This window comes from Balaenoptera acutorostrata, chromosome 9, assembly GCF_949987535.1.
Source record: "Balaenoptera acutorostrata chromosome 9, mBalAcu1.1, whole genome shotgun sequence".
NCBI classification, from domain to species: Eukaryota; Metazoa; Chordata; class Mammalia; order Artiodactyla; family Balaenopteridae; genus Balaenoptera; species Balaenoptera acutorostrata.
In genome coordinates, this window is record NC_080072.1 from 40,339,301 (window position 1) to 40,361,821 (window position 22,521).

Consider the following 22,521-nt stretch of genomic DNA (forward strand, 5'->3'; position numbering starts at 1 on the left):
TCTGTATCATATCCAGTAATCTTGCTAAACTCTGGCATGTAATTCTGTTAATTATCTGCATATTCTTTGGAGTTTTTACTTTATCTGTATGTAATGTTGTTTCTTCCTACGTGATCCTAGCTCTTATTTCTTTCTCTTGCATTTCTGTGCTGTCTAGGAGTCTGTAAAATGTTGAATAAAAATGGTGGTGGGCATCCTGGTTTTTGTTCATAGACAGAGGGAAAGCTTTAAAGGTTTTACAATTAACTGTGATTTTTGTTGATATTTCTTATCAAGTAAAGAACTTCCCTTCTGTTCATAGTTGGCTAAGAATATCTGTTGAGGCGAACATATGCTTTTCCTAATTTAATTCTTTAATTATTGATGTGGTAAATTGCATTTTGTATTTACTACTAAGTTTGGTTTGCTGTTATTTTGTTTAGAACTTTTTGTGTTTATGTTCATGAGTAAGACTGGTTTATAATTTTCTTGTCTCATCCTTGCCTGGTTTTGTTATCAAAGTTAGAGTAATTTTATAAAATGTTTGGGGAACGTACCTTCTTGTCTGTTCTCTGGAAGGGTTTGTGAAAGGTTGTTATTGTTTATTATATGAAGCCAGTGAAGACATCTGACCTTGCAGTTTTCTTTGATGAAAAATTTTTTGGCAACTAACTCAATTTCTTTAATGGTTATAAGATTATTCAACTTTCTATTTTCTATTTGAGTCAGTTTCAGTAAGTTACTATCCTCTAGGAATTTGTCTACATTTTAAAATTTATTTGCTTAAACTTAATAATATCCTTGTTATCTTTCTAATGTCTGCTGCATGTGTTGGATGTCCCTTTTTTATTCTTGATATTGTTTTTTAAAAATATTTATTTTTGGTTGCATCGGGTCTTTGCTGCGTGTGGGCTTTCTCTAGTTGCAGCGAGTACTTTTCCTTGCAGTGTGCAGGCTCCTCATTGCAGTGGCTTCTCTTGTTGCAGAGCACTGGCTCTAGGTGCACGAGCTTCAGTAGCTATGGCACACGGGCTCAGTAGTTGTGGCACAGGGGCTTAGTTGCTCTGTGGCATGTGGGATCTTCCTGGACCAGGGCTCGAACCTGTGTCCCCTGCATTGGCAGGCGGATTCTTAACCACTGTGCCACCAGGGAAGTCCCTTGATATTGTTTATTCCTGTCTTATTTTCTTCTTGATCGGCATCACAAGATGTCTTATTAGTGTTTTCAAAAGAACCAACTTTCAGTTTTGTTGATCTTCTCTGTTGTATACTTTTGGTGTTTTGGTTTGGTTTGCTTTGCTTTGCTTTGCTTTGGGGTTGTTGTTTGGTTTTTTTTTTTTTTTTTTTTTTGCTGCACCACGTGGCTTACAGAATCTTAGTTCCCCGACCTCGGGGCCTCCTGCAGTGGAAGCTTGGAGTCCTAACCACTGGACTGCCAGGGAATCCCTCTGTTGTATACTTTTTATGCCACTTAATTTCTTCTGTGGTCTTTATTCCCTTTCTTCTACTTTTATTTTGCTGTTACTTTTCTACTTTCATGAGATGGATGCTTAGTTCATTAAGTTTTCAACCTTTCCAGGTTTCTAACATCATTTAAAACTCTAAATTTTCCTTTATCTACTGTTGCATGTATCCAGCAAATTTTGGTATGATGAATATTTTTTTCCTTTATCTGTGTGTTTATTATCAGTTTAGTATAAAATTAAGTTTAGTATAACTTTTAAATTGCTATTGCCTCAACATGAGTAAGGGTAAGTGTCTTTACTTTTTTGTGAACTGCTCATTCAAACTCCTTGTCCATCTTTCCATAGGGTTGTTTTTCTTTATGGGCTTTATGTTATATATTACTAAAATTAGTTCTTTCTCTGTGATATGAGTAGCAAATATTTTTTCCCAGTTTGTTTTTTCATTGACATTTTTCATGGTCAAGTTATTTTTATTTTACTTTTCAGCACCTAGAACAGTGCCTGATTCATAATATACACCCAATGAATATTTACTGAGGAAATGAATAAATTCAGTGGTGCTTGTTTGCCAAACAAAAGTTATTTTTTTAAATGTTTATGTACTTGAATTCTCTTATGGCTTCTAGGTTTTTGAATCACATTACAGCAGCCTTTTTTATGCTGGTGTTATGTAGGAATTCTCTGTTTCTTTGGCTTTATGATTCTTTTTTTAACAGTTAAATATTTAATCTCTTTGTAATTTATCCTGTGTGGTCGATTGTGAACACATTTCTCTATGAAATGTTAACAATTTTCTAATTGTAAAAAGATTAATTGGAGGGACTTCCCTGGTGGTCCATTGGCTAAGACTCTGCACTCCCAATGCAAGGGGCCCCGGGTTCAATCCCTGGTCAGGGAACTAGATCCCGCATGCCACAACTAAGAGTTTGCATGCCGCAACTAAAGATCCCGTGTGCAACAACTAAAAGATCCCGCATGCCACCACTGAAGATCCCACCTGCTGCAACGAAGATCCTGCATGGTGCAGCTAAGACCTGATGCAGCTAAGACCTGGCACAGCCAAATAAATAAATAAATAAATATTTTTAAAAAGATTAATTGGAAATTATGTACTTTAAAAATACAGAAGTTACAAGGGATGATAAGGCCTTAGTTAAAAAGTTGTATGTTATCTATGGGGCATAAAAAAATAAAAATTTTCTTCTCCTGAGAGAGAACTAATGGGCAATTGAGATATGTTATTGACTTGAGGGAAGGGGTAACTTTTGGTAAAATAAAGTTTTCCTTACCATCCAGAAAGTAATGATGCTTGTTCACCGTGCCTTTTGTTTCTTTCCTCATAAAGTCTAACCTTGTGTTGTCTGCTAGCCACCTTTGTGTTGAGCACTTGGTGTGTGGCTAGTCTAAGTTGAAATGTGGTTAGTGTAAAATATATACCAGATTTTGAAGACTTAGTATAAAAAAATGAAAGTACAGTATCCCATTCATTTTTTATATTGATTACCTCTTTATAATATTTTGGATATATTGGATTAAACAAAGTTTATTATTAAAATTAATTTCATCTGTTTCTATTAATGTAGCTATAAAAAAATTTAAATTTCATATGTGACTTGCATTCTATTTCTGTTGAACAATGCTACTCTAACCTAATCTCATCCAAAACTGGACATTCTTCTTTTTTGTCTTTTTGACAGATTTGTATAGTGCCTAATAACAAAGTACTTGATTATTATTATTTTTTTGGTCATATGAGTTCTTTTCCCCCTCCATGAATCAATTAGAGATAGAATATGCTTTTCTGACGCAGTTTGTCTGTCTGTTTGTTTTAAAGCACAGATGGAGCCCCTCTCTCCTATTTTTACTTTTCTGTTGCCACCTCTCTCCCTCCTAGTTTTCAAGATAATTTTCTCCCACTACTTGTTTTTTTTTTGATATTTATTTATTTATTTGGCTGAGCCGGGTCTTAATTGCAGCACATGGGATCTTCATCGCGGCATGCAGGATCTTTCATTGTGGCATGTGGGCTCAGTAGTTGCAGCGCACGGGCTCTCTAGTTGTGGTGAATGGGCTCAGTAGTTGCGGCATGTGGGCTCTCTAGCTGTGGCGAGCGGGCTTTAGAGCATGCAGGCTTAGTTGCTCCGCAGCATGTGGGATCTTAGTTCCCCGACCAGGTATCGAACCCTCGTCCCCTGCACTGGAAGGTGGATTCTTAACCACTGGACCACCAGGGAAGTCCCACCACTTGTTTATTCTAAACTCAACCACGTGATTTTTCAGTTTTAGTTGAATTATTAATAAATGAGTTCTTTCAGTCTGTTTTGTTTGTTTCAGAGTTTAGTTTCTCTGACAAAAGAAATGGTGTCTTAAGTTCTCTAGTTATTGATGCATTATGCATTCATTCAACAACTGTAGTATAAGTTTGAGAGTAGAGGGTAAATAAAATAAAAATTCATGCCTGCAGTGAAATTATAAATTTGCTAGTCATCCGGTGATAATTAACTGATAAATTGATATATATTATAGCTAAATAGCAGTATTAACTACTTCATGGTAGAATTAAAAGAAAATTTATTAATGCAGACAGAAATAACCCTAGGATTGAGGAAGAATATTTATATTCTTGGTATTTATAAAGGATAAGATATGTCTAGACACTTATTGATTCCACATAACTGTTAACATAAAAATATATTGTAGTGAATTAGCACTGCCTGGATTTGGGTTCTAATTTCGCCACTTGCTAGCTGCTATGAGCTTGGGCAGATTATATGTTTGTATACTAGGGATAATAATAGTAGCTACTTAATAGAATTTGTGAGGATTAAATTAGTTAAAATATTGCTTAGGGCTTCCCTGGTGGCGCAGTGGTTGAGAGTCTGCCTGCTAATGCAGGGGACGCGGGTTCGAGCCCTGGTCTGGGAAGATCCCACATGCCGCGGAGCAACTGGGCCCGTGAGCCACAACTACTGAGCCTGCGCATCTGGAGCTTGTGCTCCGCAACAAGAGAGGCCGCGATAGTGAGAGGCCCGCGCACCGCGATGAAGAGTGGCCCCCGCTTGCCGCAACTGGAGAAAGCCCTTGCACAGAAACGAAGACCCAACACAGCCAAAAATAAATAAATAAATAAATAAATAATAAAAATAAAGGAATTCCTTTAAAAAAAAAAGTCTTTAAAATATTGCTTAAAGCAATTTTTGGCATATAGTATCTATATCTTCAAACACAGGTCTATGTATAGATAGAGATATGTAGATATTTTCTAGAGTTTTAACAAACATTTAACTGCAGTCTTCATAATTTTATTTTTAGTAGTGGCATAATATTCAATCCATGGAGGTACCATAATTTATTTTTCTTTGAGATTCATTTTCATTTTAAAGGAGAATATTTATGTTGTTGAACTCAAATAATTGTTTTTCCATTTTCTTAGGTATCTTGAATTTTAAGATCAGAAAGCATTTAGATGGGTAGCAGGACTGACTTGTTTTATTTTTGTCTGAGATTTAAATTTAAATTGTAAATGAATGTTAGAAGAAGCCAAGAGCTGTTAAATTAATTCACTTGGGTCTGCAAATAGTATCCAAAAGTTTAACTGAATAGTTTAATTGACCTCTTTTGAAGAATTTTAAAGCAGCTACAGCCTTGTGATCCGCACTGAGTTCCTTTATGTTGGGAAATTTTTGGCAGATGGTATACAATCATCATTCAAAAACAAGTTATATTGTCTTTCCCTGCTTGAATTGGGGGAACATTAGCATGGAACATTTCATTTTGAATGAGCATGTTGGAAGTTATTTCCTGCTAAATGTTTGTCATCAAGTGAAGTTTTATTTTCAAAAATTAATGGAGCATGTCAGTGCAGCAGCCTTAGAAAAATAGCTGAGGCACAGGGTTACTTTTGGACAGCCGTTTAAGTCCTTTATTATTATCTGAGTATACATGCATAATAATCTTTTGGAAAACTAAAATACAGTATTTTTTTAAGGCCCCAAACTTTAAAATATGGTATTTAGCTGCTAACAGACAGCTGTTACTGGCTACTTAGAGTTGTATTTACTTCAGCATATACTACTTTGAGATTGGAACTAGGGATAGAGCAAGCAAATGTATTGGTGATGTATAAAAACATCACCAATATGTATAAAAACACCACAAATGAAACGACTCGTTTCTCTCGTCATATATCCATACTCTTGTGCCATCTGAAATCCCTTTTCCAAGACTCCAGTAGCCTTCATTCCCTCCTGTTAAAACACATGTTAATTAAATTAAGTTCCATATTTATTAAGCAAGGTGCTTTTAAATGTAGTGGGGAAGAAAAAAATGAACAAACTAGGCTTCCCTGCTTAAGAAGCTTATTCTAGTCTGTTTCGGTAGACATACAGGTTACAGATTCTGTGTTAATCAAAATACTTCTGGTTATCATGGAAAAAAGTAATTTTAAACTGGCTTACGCAAGGAGAGGGATTTATTGGCTTACATAAATGAAAAGACTGGCCTTGGACATGGGTTGGATCCAGATGTTTAATGTAATATCTAGAATTTGTCTAATTTATCTTAGCTCTGCTTTCTTCTGGCTTGGGTTCATTCTCAGGTAATATCTCCTCAAGCGGTGGCAAAGATGGCCAGAACAGCTCCAGGCTTACATCCTATCAGCTTAGCAACCTCATTGATAAGCTTCTTTTCCAAATAGTTCCAGAAATTCTGTAGTTAACTCTGGCCAGACTTGGATCTTCTGGAGTTGGGGTAGGGTCGAGGGCGTGTAAGGATGGTCCAGCTCAATTCAAAGTAGATGAAACAAAAGAAAGACAAGTGGTGTCCAAAAGTTATAGATTCTACTACCAGAAGAAAGGATGCTGGGCATGCAAAAACAGCATACAAAAGTTAAGATAAAAATTTTTAGTTGAGCTAAAAAGATAAATTCTGGTAGGAGCTGCTTAAGTAGTAAAGCCTCAGACAGGAGACTGTATTTTGAATTGGGCCCTGAAGGACAAGCAGAATTTTTCTAAGGCAGAGTAAGTAAAGAAAGGACTTTCTAGGTCACTCATTCGAGAAGTTTGGCAGTGAAAGGAGAAAATTAAAATGAAAGCTACTGGAGTCTAAAGGGGAATGTTCAAATTTTTTCCCCTCAGTATGGAGAAAACTTGAGCATTTTTATGGTAGAGGAGCAGAAGCAAGTAAAGGAGAAATTGATAATACAAAGGAGGCAGTCATTCATAAAGAAGGGGAATTCAATAGGATTAAGGATATAAGTGGAGGGGGCATCCTTAGAAAGGAAAAGGGGCTGTTCATTCTCTGAGGATGTGTGAAGGAAGGTAGTAGTGGTAACTGTGGAGGTTAAAACAGAGATTTTCTATTAAATATGTAAGTGGCTTCAGTTTTGTTTTCTAAAAGTAAGAAGAAAAGGTTTATCAGTTATCTATTCCTATGTAACAGACCATTCCAAAATGATTTTGTGGGTTAGCAGTTTGACTTGAACTCAAGCTGGGTGGTTTCTTCTGCTGGTCTTGCCTTGGGTCACTCATGTGGCTGTGGTCATCTCAACTGTGGACAGATGGTCTAAGATGGTGTCTGCACTCACATGTTTGGTGGTTGATGCTGGCTGTTGGCTGGATCTCTTTCTCTTTGTGCTCTCTCATCCTATGTGAGCATTTACATGGCAGTGGCTGCACTCAGGGAAGGAAGAGCTGAAGCAGTTGGGCCTCTTATGATAGGCTTAGAACTCTCACAGTGTCAACTCTTTCACATTCTGTTGGTCAAAGCAAGTCACAAGGCCAGCTGAGATCAAGTAGAGAAATAGACCCCACCTCTTTATGGGAGGAACAACAAAGTCGCATTGCAGAGTGGGTGTATATACGGGAATGGGAAGAATTTGTACCCATTCCCCCCCACCCAACATTTTATTGTGAAAACTTTCAGTCACGAGGCCAAGCTGAAAGAATTTCAAAGTGAATACCCACATATCTACCACCTAGATTCTACTATTAACATTTTCCTATACTTGCTTTATCATTGTTTATCCATGTATCATCCCTCTATCAATTTATTTTTGATGCATTTCAAAATAAATTGTAGATGTTAGTACTTTTCTCTAAGTACTTCATGCATATTTAGCAAGTCAGTGTTCAGTTTTTTCTTTCCATAAAACATTTACATACAGTGACGTGTACAAACTTTAAGTGTACATCATGCCTAGTTTTGCAGCCTGCCGGGGAAGGGAAAAATTTGGAATAGCTTTTCAGTGAAATGCCTCAGAAACTCAACTGTAGTTGTATAAAAGAATTGCAGATGATGTCTTTCTTGACTACCTTTCTTCATGTCCTCATCACTAATAATTTTTTCATTTAGTATACCTCAACACTTAGGATTTTCATTTGTGTTACATTAATTTGAATTCACTTTGGACATTTCCCTACATACTTTCATTAAGCATTTATTGAGCACATATTGTAGATAAGCACTGTACTAGAAAAAGGATGTGAACAGGCGCTCTCTTGCTTTATAGGTATTCAAACTAGGTGTATCTCAAATCAGATCAGATTAACAGTAGATGCCATTTATTTAATGCTTATGCTTAAGGCCAATGATAGACACTTTTAGTTGCATTGTTTCATTTAATCCTTTGTAATTTAGGAAATAGATACTTTTTCATATTTTAAAAGTTAGGAAACTAGGCATGTGGAAAGTTATCACTTGCCCAAGGTCTTACAGCATCATAAATAAAGGTGATGTGACTCCAGAACCCACATTTAATCCCTGTATCGTATTGATTAGAAGCAGGAAATGTGCCCTCTGTTGCACAGTAGATAACTAACCCTTTAATTGGACATTTTGCTTCATAGGGTAATCTTGATCTGAATTAAGTGTTTATTTTAAATAGAGGAGTATAAATGTTTATTAACTGATCATGAGAAAGTTTAATAAACTATCTTCTAGTTTATGAATAGATACTTTAGCAATTGGAAAAGGAGAAATTTTAGTATCATAACTATTGATTGTGCAGATAATCAGAATAGAAGTGTGATCAGAACTATGTGACAAATTCAGCCATAATTTAACCTTTGAGTGGAGTATTACAGTTTCTTATAGCCTTAACACATCATATTATTCTAATCTATGTTACAGTATACATTTTTAAAATTTCTAGAATATTATAAGCCCTTAATTTTTCATATGATTTGATAAAATAATAGTTACTTGATTTTATTTACTAGGTGTTGAATACTTTTATTGCTAATTGGCTTTTGAGCAATTTTACAAATAGTAAAAGATTGAAACCATTTTGACTTGCTATTTGCATAACAGTAAACCGTGTCTGAACTCTTGAAAATTTGTGACTAGCACTTAAGCCATTTTATGCCAAGAATTCTGCCAGAAGTGCAACTGGTTAATGGCAGCCAGTGTGACAACTGAAGTGACAGCTTCTTGAGTTCATTTACTGTGTTAGCTTTCCTGTTAGGTCAGGGAATGGGATAAAGTCATGTATGTCTAAACATTTCTCTTAACCCAATAGTGTATAAGGTGTTTTAAAAGTGTTCCTTCACCAAGATTTTCCCTATTTCATTTCATTTCGTGGTATGTTTGTAAGTGACATTAAATCCTAAATCATATGTGGTAGGTTACAAACAAAACAAATTCGTGTTTTAAAAATCTAATCGAGTGTTATATTTATTTTTACGTGCAGGTCTTGCTATTTTGGAAGCTACAAGAAAAAAAATAGATTGGAGAAGGTTTGGTCTTTTAAGTGGACATGGCTCAGATATCCAACAACAATGGGTTTAAGCAATGTTCATCTTCACATCTGGAACCAACAAGAACAAAAGATGTGGACAAAGAAGAAGCATTACAGATGGAAGCAGAGGCTTTAGCAAAACTGCAAAAGGATAGACAGGTGACCGATAACCAGAGAGGCTATGAGTGGTCAAGCAGCACCAGACAAAAAGCACAAATTTATAGCAAACAGGATTATGATCTCATGGTGTTTCCTGAATCAGATACCCAAAAAAGAGCAGTAGATATTGATGTAGAAAAGCTTACCCAAGCTGAACTTGAGAAACTATTGCTGGATGACAGTTTCGAGACTAGAAAAACACCTGTATTGCCAGTTACTCCTGTTCTGAGCCCTTCGTTTTCAGCACAGCTCTATCTTAGACCTGCTATTCAGAGAGGACAGTGGCCACCTGGATTATCTGGGCCTTCCAGTTACTCTTTACCTTCTGTTTACCAGTCAACTTACAGTAGTAAACAGACTGTATTCCAAAATGGCTTCAATCCAAGAATGCCTACTTTTCCATCCACAGAACCTATATATTTAAGACTTCCAGGACAGTCTCCATATTTTTCATATCCTTTGACACCCACCACACCCTTTCATCCACAAGGAAGCTTACCTATCTATCGTCCAGTAGTCAGTCCTGACATGGCAAAGCTGTTTGACAAAATAGCTAGTACATCAGAATTTTTAAAAAATGGAAAAGCAAGGACTGATTTGGAGATAACAAATTCAAAAGCTACTATCGGCAATCTACAGGTATCTCCAAAGTCTGAAGATATCAGTAAGTTTGACTGGTTAGACTTGGATCCTCTAAGTAAGCCTAAGGTGGACAATGTAGAGGTATTGGACCATGAAGAAGAGAAAAATATACCAGGTTTGCTAGCAGACGATCCTTGGGATGCTGTTCTTCTTGAAGAGAGATCACCAGCAAGTTGTCACCTTGAAAGAAAGGTGAATGGAAAATCTCTTTCTGGGGCAACAGTAACAAGAAGCCAGTCTTTAAATATTCGAACAACTCAGCCCACGAAAGTCCAGGGCCAAATATCTCAGGTATAGTCTTTTCTTCCTAACTTCTCAAACTTAGTGTAACAGAGAATTCATATTTGTGTACATAATTTATTTGGTAAAAGAAATATTTTTTATGTTGAATCTTGTTTTCTTTATTCTTAAGTATACTGTGAATGTTAGATTGTGTGGTAAAGGATTAAATGTGTTTAGGCAAATTGAAAAAAATTTTTTTTTTAATTTTTAAAAAAAATTTTTTAATTAAAAATTAAAAATAAATTTTTGGCTGTGGTGGGTCTTTGTTGCTGCACGTGGGCTTTCTCTAGTTGCGGTGAGCAGGGACTACTCTTTGTCGTAGTGCACAGGCTTCTCATTGCAGTGGCTTCGCTTCTCTTGTTGTGGAGCATGGGCTCTAGGCACACGGGCTTCAGTAGTTGCAACGTGTGGGCTCAGTAGTTGCGGCATGTGGGCCCTAGAGTGCACGGGCTTCAGTAGTTGCGGCGTATGGGCTCAGTAGTTGTAGCGCGCAGGCTCTAGGGCGTGCGGGCTTCAGTAGTTGCGGCGCGAGGGTTCAGTAGTTGTGGCTTGTGGGCGTAGTTGCTCTGCGGCATGTGGGATCGTCCCAGACCTGGGATCGAACCCATGTCCCCTGCATTGGTAGGCAGATTCTTAACCACTGCACCACCAGGGAAGTCCCAGGCAGATTGAAAAATTGCTTACTATTAATATTATCTTTTCTAGGATTGTGAATTTTGAAAATCTATAATCAAGGATCTGGCTTTCACTGATAGGCATTAAAAATAATTTTTATCTGTCTCTCCTTGTCCATTCATTATATGTGGTCCAACTTTTTTTCCTTATTGCCTTTATTTTTCAGGGTAAATAAGTAATTTTGGTTTTTAACCCCATTATAGAAATTCTCATGTATATTGTTTTGTTGTTTTTAACCATGAATGAATGAATGAGTAGAAGAAAGGGAGGGAGGGAGGAGGGGAGAGAGGAAGGAAGGAAGGAAGGCCCCAGAGAGATGGGAGAAAAGCCATTTAAAGGACTCTCTTTAAACACCTGTATTGATACAAGTGAAGAAAAGAACTGTAGTCTATATAGCATAGTTGCTGAGTCCGTATAGTCTTACTGTCTGGAAAAATTAGTTAAGGGTGCCTGAGACAGGATGTCTTCTCTTAGAAGAGAAGCAGCAGGGTTTAGACTTTTCCTTTCCATATATAGTATACCACTGAAGATTTGTATTTTGCTCTTATGGTATCTGTGGATTCTAGGAATGTTTAAGTCTCATTCTTACCTTAATGTGAATCATATCATTCAGCTAATTAGATCAGCATTTGGCTACTCTTTAGGCACTGAGATTCAACTAGCATTTAGGGGAAGAGAAGCAAATTTTGCATGATTTGGATGGGTTTATGTTGAATTGTTGATTTTTAAAAGCCATTTTAGATGTTTTGGGAGAAAAAAACAGATATTAAGAAGGTTAAGAAAAAAGGATGAGGATTTCTTTGGATAACACGATCAGAACTCAGAAAAATCTTAACCAGTGCAGTGTTTTCCAAATGTATTTTGACTACAGCTCTCCACTAAGAAATACCTGTTATTAAGGTCTCTTAAGCTTTTCAGTACTGTTTACAAATTTAGTAACAGAATTTCTTAACACCTTTCAATTTAAAAGTCACAGGTTAATTTCACAGTTTAAATTGGAATCATAAATATTTATTCTAATGTCAGATTATTTTCTCTTAATATTCTATGTCATCTTGTCATGGTTTTTGTCTTTGTATTTACAAATAACAGTCATTTCCTAAAGTATTTGAAAGGAGAAGGGAAAACTTTAAGCCAAATCAGGAAGTGTGGGCTGGGGGCTTATACCTAGTAGTGGAGCTGCTGGTTATTCTATGCTTAGCTTTTTGAGGAACCAGCAAACTCTTTTCCATAGTGGCTGCATCATTTTACATTCCCCCCAGCAGTGTATGAGAGAGTTCCAGTTTCTTCACATGCTTGCCAACACTTGTTATTTGACATTTTTTTGCATTATAGCCATCCTGATGGATGTGAAGTGATATCTCATTGTGATTTTGATTTGGGTTTCCCTGTTGACTAGTGGTGTTGAGTATCCTTGCATATGATTATTGGCCACTTCTATATCTTTTTGGAAGAAATGTCTATTTGTCATTTGCCCATTTTAAAAATTGGGTTGTTCATAGCAGCTTTATTGATAATAGCCAAAAAGTGAAACAACCCAAATGTCCATCAGCTGATGAATGGGTATAAGCAAAAGCGGTATGTCTGTACAATGGAATATTATTCACCCATACAAAGGAATGAAGCCCTGATATATGATACAACATGGATGAACCTTGAAAACATTGTAAGTGAAAGAAGTCAGACACAAAAAAACATGTATGATTCAATTTATATGATATGTCCAGAAAAGGCAAATCCATAGAGAAAGAAAGCAGATTAGTGTTTGCTGGGGGGTTGGAGGAAAGAGGGAATGGAGAATGATTGCTTAATGGGTACAGGGATTTTTTTGGGGGGGGGTGATGAAAGTGTTCTGGAATTAGAACATTTCAGTGTTCTTACCATAGTGGTGATGGTCACATACCATTATGAATGTATTGTGAGCCAACAAATTGTACATTTTTAAATGGTTAATATGGCAGTTTTTATGTTCTATGAACTTTGCCTCATTTTTTTTTTAAAAAAAGGAAGACACTGGTCCCCCTGATTCTCCCATCCTGCTCAGGCCAGGTTACTGCTGGATTCACATTTGGGTCAGTGTTCCAATAGAGAGATCCCTCTCTAACTGTGGATCTCCTTTTTATGGATTTAGCGTGAGGGCATGGTGTTTGACACCATGTAGTCTGGATTAGGGGGTATCAGAAGTAGTTTGGGAAGGGCAGCTGCCAGTAACTGGAGATCTCAGGAGCTAGGGAAAGTTGCAGTCTCTGCTATCAGGGAAAAAGAAGCCCCTGGTCCTAAAGGTAGCTGAGTTTAGGCTCAGCCCTCCCATTGGTAGAAGGCAAAGCCCCTGATTGTCCAGGCAACGCAGAGTGAGCATCCAGGTCACTTTCAAATAATCCTCCTGCTCCTTGCATCACACCTTCATGTGTATGCATTTGCACCTCTACAATATATGCATTGTAGCCACAATACATAGATTATCTTGAATTTAATAAAATATTTATAAATGACTTTGGTTTATTTCATTATCTCTGTATCTCTAATTCTAACTTTCCCAGCAGTGGAAATTCATTTATTCACTAAGGGAAATAGATTATTCCAGATGAGCTGAAATTACCATTCCAGGTGAACTCTGGTTATCATCTTAAACAAGTTGAGGTTTCTGGGTCAACCAGAATTACTTGCTATCAGTGATCCAAGACTGGACTCAGAACCTAAGAGCTACATGCTTTTTATCTGTGCTGTAAATGTTCAAACTGAACTCTTCTTTTTTTTATAATCACTGAGACAGTAGAGAGTTCCTAAGAATCCTGTGAGATCAGAGCGACCCATACCTATTTCACAGCTGAAGAAACTGAAATGTGAAGAAGTTAAGGAATTATTAATTTTTTCATGTAATGTATTGTAATTAGTTAAATGAACTCATATTTTAGAGATATTTAAGATGATAACCACAGTTATCTAGTTTAACCAACTTTATTTCATGGATGAAGAAACTTAGATCCAGAGGGTGACTTATCTCCAAGTAATATTTTCTTCTTCAATTTCTTTGTAACTTAAAACCTGTAGCATAGATTGCCAGTGCTTTTGCTGCAAAACACTTGCTTCCTTTCCCTGTTGCCCTCTATAGTTTAGACTGGTGTTTTCTCCACCCCTTTCCTTTGGTGGGGGCAGGGCTGTGATACTCATTTATATCCCTTTCATTGTCCCTCTGCATACATCTTTTCCTACTCATTTTTAATATTTGTCACAGTATCATCTTGATATTTTCCCTATTTGGGGTGCTTTCAGAAATCATCTTGCAGGACTGATGAGGATAGGTAGTTTCCTAAATATAGAAAAAAATTCCCCTAACAAGATCTGGGAAATCAGATCACATGGGAGTTGCAGAGAATTACTGCTTGCTCAGACTCTAGGAATTAGGCTTCTAGGCAAGTTTTAGCAGAAACATGTTTTTAGATTTTGTTTAAAGTACAGGGGGAAGAATCAAGGAGTAATCAAATTGGTTGCGAGAGACGTGAGTCAAAGCCAGGTAAGCAAAAATAAGATGACTTGGTCCGCTGATCAATCAGAGATGGGAGCTAGATTACTACAGTGTACATCAGTAGCTTTACTGAATGGCACAGTGTCTGAATTGAGGTGGCTCACGCTCCTTAAAGGAGTCTAACTGTGGCATGGCTGAGGAGGTATGTAGTTGTTGATCATTCTGTTATACTCTGCTCTTTTATTTTTTTTTAAATTTTTTTTATTATTTTTTATTTATTTATTTATTTATTTATTTATTTATTTATTTATGGCTGTGTTGAGTCTTCGTTTCTGTGCGAGGGCTTTCTCTAGTTGCGGCAAGTGGGGGCCACTCTTCATCGCAGTGCGCGGGCCTCTCACTATCACGGCCTCTCTTGTTGCGGAGCACAGGCTCCAGACGCGCAGGCTCAGTAATTGTGGCTCACAGGCCCAGTTGCTCCGCGGCATGTGGGATCTTCCCAGACCAGGGCTGGAACCCGTGTCCCCTGCATTGGCAGGCAGATTCCCAACCACTGCACCACCAGGGAAGCCCTTTTTTTTATTTTTTAATAAATTTATTTATTTTTGGCTGCCTTGGGTCTTTGTTGCTGTGCGTGGGCTTTCTCTAGTTGCGGCGGGCGGGGGCTACTCTTCGTTGTGGTGCGCGGGCTTCTCATTGTGGTGGCTTCTTTTGTTGCAGAGCATGGGCTCTAGGCACGCAGGCTCAGTAGTTGTGGCATGCGGGCTTCAGTAGTTGTGGCGCACGGGCTCAAGAGCGCAGGCTCAGTAGTTGTGGCACATGGGCTTAGTTGCTCCGCGGCATGTGGGATCTTCCCGGACCAGGGCTCGAACCCATGTCCCCTGCATTGGCAGTCGGATTCTTAACCACGGCGCCACCAGGGAAGTCCCCTCTGCTCTTTTAAAACCCCATGTAATAATTATGTTTGAGCACCACATTCTAAAAGGGACCAGTGGTAGACTAGAGTGTGTCTTGAGAAGAGAAGACTACAGTGTTCAGGATCTAGAAGCTATGCTATTTAAGGAACTGTTGAAAAGATTGGAGATGTTTTGCCTGAAGAAGAGAATATTAATTGGAGCTAATTCACACTCTGAATCTGAGTTTCTTCATCTGTGATATAAAGTTAGTTGGACTAGATAATTTCTGAGATCCTTTCAGGAATAATATTTAAAGTTTGGAAAGTTGCCCTGTAAAAGAGGAAGTTGACTTTTTTTCTTTTAAAGTTTTATGTTTGGGACATAGGTTCTCAAAGCAGTTCAGGAAGTAGAATACCTGAAAATCATGGTATTCTTGTAAAAAAAGGTGAAATAGTTATGTTCTAAGTTTTCTAACACATTAAGTGCGTTGCTTTGTGCAAATTAAGTAGTACTTTGTGCTAGATTTTAATAGACAAGTGGTAACAGGTGTAAAAGTTAAAATAACCTTTCATAGAAAGCTTAAAATTACGCAAATCCTATTTGTTTATATCTTTCTCTATGAATTGAGAAATTCAGTTTAGTAACTTAGTTTTAAAATTCATTGTCCCAAAAAGTAGAACAAGGACCAATGGGGACTAAAATTCAAAGAGGCAGGTATACAGTTAAATATCAATAAAGGAACTTATAAATAGCCATTTGGTAATGGTTCCTCTCAGGTGGTCAATGCATAGTTATTGGAGGTCTTTAATCAGAGGTTTAGTGTGCACTTGTTACAAATGCTATAAAAAGATTTTTATTTTCAAAGAAAAGTTCTAAGCCCTTTTATTAACACTAAAATTTCATCATTTTGTTTGTGTACAAGAAGATAAAGTTTGACTTGGTTTAGACCAAAAGGGGGAGGTAAACAGAACACTAATAATAGGCTGATTTAAGAAGTCTGTGGCACAAACATTGGCATGGAACTTCTAATTTTTCACACACCATTCATCTCTATTTAAAAACTTTTCCCTGAGGTTCAGATTTTTTGTTGGGAAATAAGATTGCAGTGCTATTCTTTATAATTACTTTACATACTTAAGTATTCATTTCCTGTAAGAATTTTATGCTTTGTGGTAAAAACTCTGAAGGGTGTTTTTCTTCTCACTCAGCAGTCTTACTTCCTATTTCCTTCTAGTGTCTTTTGTTCATAATAATCTAAATACTTTAGTTCAAATTTTTGTTTCCAAAACCAGGAAAAGGCATAGTACTTAAAACTGTCTTCTGGCAATTTAAGTTTAAATCACACTTTTAGTTAATAGCTATAATTTAGCTACTTTGAATAGATCCCAAAGATTTTAGTAATGAATCAAATTATTTTCATAGAATTGGTTTTACAAAGTTCTGTGGCTATTGACTCTTTCTAAAAGTTGATTAACACTATAAACATGTATATCCCCATTAGCACAATGTCTAATGTTAATTTTAAAGGAGAGGTAAAGTTGAATAAAATGTGGTTTTTTATTGTCTAGCTGAATATAGTATATTAGTTGAGTAGATTACTGAAGTCTCTATAAAATTTTGGTAACGAAGTAACCAACTTTGTTCTGAAAAGCAACTGATATGTTTATATTTAATGCTTAAAATACATTTATTGAAAACTTGGTGTTCCATCTAATTTCTGGGGTAAGATGGCATGAACCTGGGACTTGTTTAGGTGTAAAGCTTTCCCATGTTCTTCATAGAGTGTGCTTCATAGAGTATGCTATAGAGTATGCACTGATAAGTTTTTGTGAATTATTGCAAACCTGCATCACTTTCCTTAAACCTTTAATTTACCCTTTCCACCTCTCCTTGGCCTCACTACCTTTTTTAAAAATTGAATTATAATTGACCTACAACACTGTTAGTTCCAGGTGCACAACATAGTTTAGTGATTTGGCATTTCTGTACATTACAAAATGATTACCATGATAAGTCTAGTTACCACTTGTCACTATGCAAAGTTATTACAATATTATTGACAGTATTCCTCATGCTTTACATTTATCCCCATGACTCATTTATTTAGTAACTGGAAGTTTGTACCACTTAATTTCCTTCACCTATTTCATTCCCCCACTCCCACCCCCCGCCCCCGACCTCCCCTCTGTTCTTTTTCTCTTCTTTTTTAAAAAAAATATTTATTTATTTAGGCTGTGCTGGGACTTAGTTGTGGCATGTGGACTTCTTAGTTGTGGCATACGAACTGTTAGTTGCAGCATGCATGCAGGATCTAGTTCCCCCACCAGGGATCGAACCTGGACCCCCTGCACTGGGAGCACGGAGTCTTACCCACTGGACCACCAGGGAAGTCCCTCCCCTCTGTTCTTTATATCTATGAACCTGTCTCTGTTTTGTTATATTCATTCATTTGTATTGCTTCTTAGGTTTCACATATAAGTGAAATCATATGGTATTTCTCTGTCTGACTTATTTCACTTAGTATAATAACCTCTAGGTCCATCCATGTTGTCCCAAATGGTGAGATTTCTTTTCTTTTTTTAATGATTGAGTAATATTCCATTGTATATATATACCATGTCTTCTTTATCCATTCATCTGTCAGTAGACACTTAGGTTGCTTCCATATCTTGGCTATTGTAAATAATGCTGCAGTGAATATAGGGGTGCATGTATCTTGTCAAATTACTGTTTCTGTAATTACCAGCACTTGTTATTTGTTGTCTCTTTGACAATAGCCATTCTGACAGGTGTGAGGTGATACTTCATTGTGGTTTTGATTTGCATTTCCCTGATGATTAGTGATGTTGAGCATCTTTTCATGTGTCTGTTGGCCATATACCTTCTTTTGAAAAATGCCATTTTTAAAATCAAATTGTTTGTTTTTTTGATATTGAGTTGTGTGAGTTCTTTGTATATTTTGAATATTAACTCCTTATCAGCTATATCCTTTACAAATATCTTCTCCCGTTCAGTAGACCACCTGTTCATTTTGTTGATGTTTCCTTTGCTGTACAAAAGCTTTTTAGTTTGGTGTAGTACCATTTATTTATTTCTACTTTTGTTTCCCTTGCCTAAGGAGACATATTCAAAAAAATATTGCTAAGATTGATGTCAAAGAGCATACTGCCTGATTTCTTCCAGAAGTTTTATGGTTTCAGGTCTTACATTTAAGTCTTTAATTCATTTTTTTAAAATTAATTAATTAATTAATTTAGTTTTGGCTGTGTTGGGTCTTCGTTTCTGTGCGAGGACTTTCTCTAGTTGCAGCAAGCAGGGGCCACTCTTCATCACGGTGCGCAGGCCTCTCACTGTCGTGGCCTCTCTTGTTGCGGAGCATAGGCTTCAGACGCGCAGGCTCAGTAGTTGTGGCTCACGGGCCTAGTTGCTCTGTGGCATGTGGGATCTTCCCAGACCAGGGCCCGAAACCGTGTCCCCTGCATTGGCAGGCGGATTCTCAACCACTGCACCACCAGGGAAGCCCTTTAATTCATTTTGAATTTAATTGTGTATATGGTGAGAGAAAGTCCAGTTTGATCCTTTTTCATGTAGCTGTCCAGTTTTCCCAGCACCATTTATTGAAGAGGCTATCCTTTTCCCCATTATATATTCTTGCCTCCTTTGTCATAGATTAATTCACCATGTAAGTGTGGGTTTATTTCTGGGCTGTCTGTTCTGGTCCATTAATTGATGTTTCTGTTTTTGTGCTGGTACCATACTGTCTTGATTACTGTAGCTTTGTAGGGTAGTTTGAAATCAGGGAGCATGATACCTCCAGTTTTGTTCTTCTTACTCAGGATTGTTTTGACTATTGGGGGGGTCTTTTGTGTTTCCATACACATTTTAGAATTGTTTGTTCTAGTTCTGTGAAGAATGCCATTGGTTTTTTTTTTTTGGCTGCGCTTCACAGCATGTGGGATCTTAGTTCCCTAAGCAGGGATCGAATCTGTGCCACCTGCAGTGGAAGCTCAGAGTCTTAACCACTGGACTGCCAGGGAAGTCCTGCCATTAGTATTTTGTTAAGGATTGTATTGAATCTGTAGATTGCTTTGGGTATTATGGCCATTTTAACAATATTAATTCTTCCAATCCATGAATACAGTATATATTTCCACTTGTGTCATCTTCACTTTCTTTCATCGGTATCTTATAGTTTCCCGAGTACAGGTCTTTTACCTGTATTGGTTAGATTTATTCCTAGGTATTTTATTATAATATTTTTGACACAACTGTAAGTGGGATTGTTTTCTTAATTTCTCCTTCTGCCAGTTCTTGTTAGTGTATAGAAATACAACAGATTTCTATATATTAATTTTGTATCCTACTGAATTCATTTATTAGGTCTAACAGTTTTTTGGTGGCATCTTTAGGTTCTCTGTATCATATGTCATATGCAAACAGTGACAATTTACTTCTTCCTTTCCAATTTGGATTCCTTTTCTTTTTCTCGTCTGATTGCTCTGGCTAGGACTTCCAATTACCTTTTTTTTTTTTTTTAAATTATTTATTTATTTATTTATTTATTTATTTTTTGGCTTGTGCTGGGTCTTTGGTTCGTGCGAGGGCTTTCTCCAGTTGCGGCAAGTGGGGGCCACTCTTCATTCGCGGTGCGGGGACCGCTCTTCATCGCGGTGCGCGGGCCTTTCACTATCGCGGCCCCTCCCGTCGCGGGGCACAGGCTCCAGAAGCGCAGGCTCAGCAGCCGTGGCTCACGGGCCCAGCCGCTCCGCGGCATGTGGGATCCTCCCAGACCAGGGCTCGAACCCGTGTCCCCTGCATTAGCAGGCAGATTCTCAACCACTGCGCCACCAGGGAAGCCCTTTTTTTTTTTTTTTTTTTTTTAAATAGTGAGGTCAAGGTTATTCTTTGTATGCACTTGCCCACCTCAGATTTATTTGCCTCTTCTTTCTGGTTTGGAGGGAAGAGATATTCCTTCTCTTTTCCCAAACTTAACTCTTTCACCTCTTTTCTTGTTCCTGTCTCCCCAAAGTATTTTTTACAATTATTCTTCAAAGTGGAATTTGTACTTATTGCTTTTCCAGTTCCTCAACATCCTCTCTTGTTCCTATCGTATTGCAGAAACTTGTTTCTGGTAGTATGAATACTAATTGCCAATCTAGTGACCATACTCACTGTCCATCCTTATTGCTTCATTTGCAACAATTGACCACGTTCCTTTCTTGAAACTTCTCTTCTGTTGCCCTGGTTAAATCTACTTCCTAGTTTTCCTCCTGTAATCTTTGAATCGTTTTCCTTGTCTAGTTTCTAAACATAGGCATTCCCCCAAGGTTTTGTTTTTGGTTGTTTTTTAATATATCTTATCTGTTCTCTCTTGGTCATTGCTTTATTCTTGAAGCTCTGAGATAGAGTTTGAAAGCTACTGATCTAGACTCCTTGGCTGTCTATGGTTGAGATGCAGTGATGATTAATTTTATGTGTCAGTTTGACTGGGCTATGGGGTCCTCAGACATTTGGTCAAACATTATTCTGGGTATGTCTGTAACGATGCTTCTGGATGAGATTAATATTTGAATTTGTAGACCGAGTAAAGGCAGATTGCTCTCCCTAAAGTGGTGGGCCTCACCCTAACAGTTGAAGGCTTGAATAGAACAAAAGGGCTGACCCTACCACCAAAAAAGGGGAATTCCTTCAACTTGACTGCCTTTGATTTGGAACATTGGGGTTTTTTCCCTGACTTTGGACTCAAACTGAAACATCGGCTTTTCCTGGGTCTTGAGCCTGCCATACTCAGACTTAGAACTATACTGTCAGCTCTCTTGGGTCTCCAGTTTGCTGACTGCAGGTCTTGAGACTTGGCATCCTTTATAATCAATCACATGAGCCAATTTCTTATACTAAATCTCTCTCTCTCCATTCATATGTGTATAAAGAGATGTCCCAGCTTGATGTCCAGTGGGTGCAGTCCCTTATGTATCCCTCAGCCTCCTGAAGAGACTGTCTCCTGTTGATGGAACTTGGACCCAAAGTCCATTTGGCTGGGATATTGCTCTGTCAGTGATCCTGATGGATGCTGACAACAATTAGCAGAGAGAAATTTCCCTGTAGAAAAGTGCAGAAATTGGATGATTCCCAGTTCTTTGTCTTTAGCTCTGGAATAGAATTTTGTAATAGAGTATTTCTAGATGATGACCAAACATCTACATGGATTTCCAAACCCAAAATATTTACTAGAGAGCTCAGTGTCTTCCCCCACAAACCTCTTTGTTTCATATATTGGATAATGACATTAGTGATTTTTTCTTATTATCATTTGCCTCTTTCATTCATTGAAAAATATTTGAGGGGACTTCCCTGGTGGTCCAGTGGGTAAGACTCTGCACTTTCAATGCAGGGGGCCCTGGTTGGGGAACTAGATCCTGAATACATGCCGCAACTAAGAGTTTGTATGCCACAACTAAGAAGTCCGCATGCCACAACTAAGAAGCCCACATGCTGCAACTAAAACATCCCACGTGCTATAATGAAGATCCTGCATGCCACAACTAAGACCCGGGAAAGCCAGGTCTTAAATAAATATTAAATAAATAAATAAATATTTTTTTTTAAAAAAAAGAAAGGCTCTTGTTAAAAAAAATAAAGAAAAAAAAGAAAAATATTTGAGGACAAATTGTGTGGGGTACAAATATTAACCATTCACAGACCTCATCCTTAAAGAACTTGGGTTAGAAGGGGGAGACAAGATGTATGTGCATATAACTGCAGTATGTAATAGAAAGTCGTGAGTGCTGCATAAAAGTTTGTGCAAGATCAGTGGAGGAAAGAGATGATTTGATGCTTAAGTTGTTTTGGAGTTTGAGGAAGGGATCAGGAGCAAGAGTTGAGGGAGTTGGTGTGAAATTAAAAAAAAATTTTTTTTTGGTTCCAGAAAGAGTGGAGAAAAACAAAAAAATGCTAATGTTAATGTAAAGATGAAATCATTGGCAGCCCAGCTGTTTTTTACTTTGTGAGCAGAACATTTGTATTAATTTTCCAGATTCTATTATTAACTTGATGTATGACTAGATAATTGGTTATTATAATCTATTTCTGTCACCATCAGTTGAAACTTATAACTTGCTTGAAAGGAAGTACCTAATACATGAGAGGCACTGTAAAAAATACTTTTTTGATTAAAAAAAAAAAGCATCTAGAAATGCCACTAAGGAGATTCAGAATCTATTA

The 22,521-nt window shown here is 37.4% G+C and overlaps 1 protein-coding gene across 4 annotated transcripts in view; it reads left to right on the plus strand.

Annotated features, from left to right (window-relative positions):
• The window catches only part of PIK3C2A (phosphatidylinositol-4-phosphate 3-kinase catalytic subunit type 2 alpha), a 106,021-nt gene that overhangs the window by 22,017 nt on the left and 61,483 nt on the right, over positions 1–22,521 (plus strand). For all 4 annotated transcript variants that reach the window (XM_057553776.1, XM_057553775.1, XM_057553778.1 and 1 more), the window contains exon 2: positions 9,133–10,272. In XM_057553776.1, the coding sequence (XP_057409759.1) occupies positions 9,199–10,272 (1,074 nt within the window). In that variant the 5' untranslated portion in view covers positions 9,133–9,198. The remainder of the gene's footprint in view (positions 1–9,132; positions 10,273–22,521) is intronic.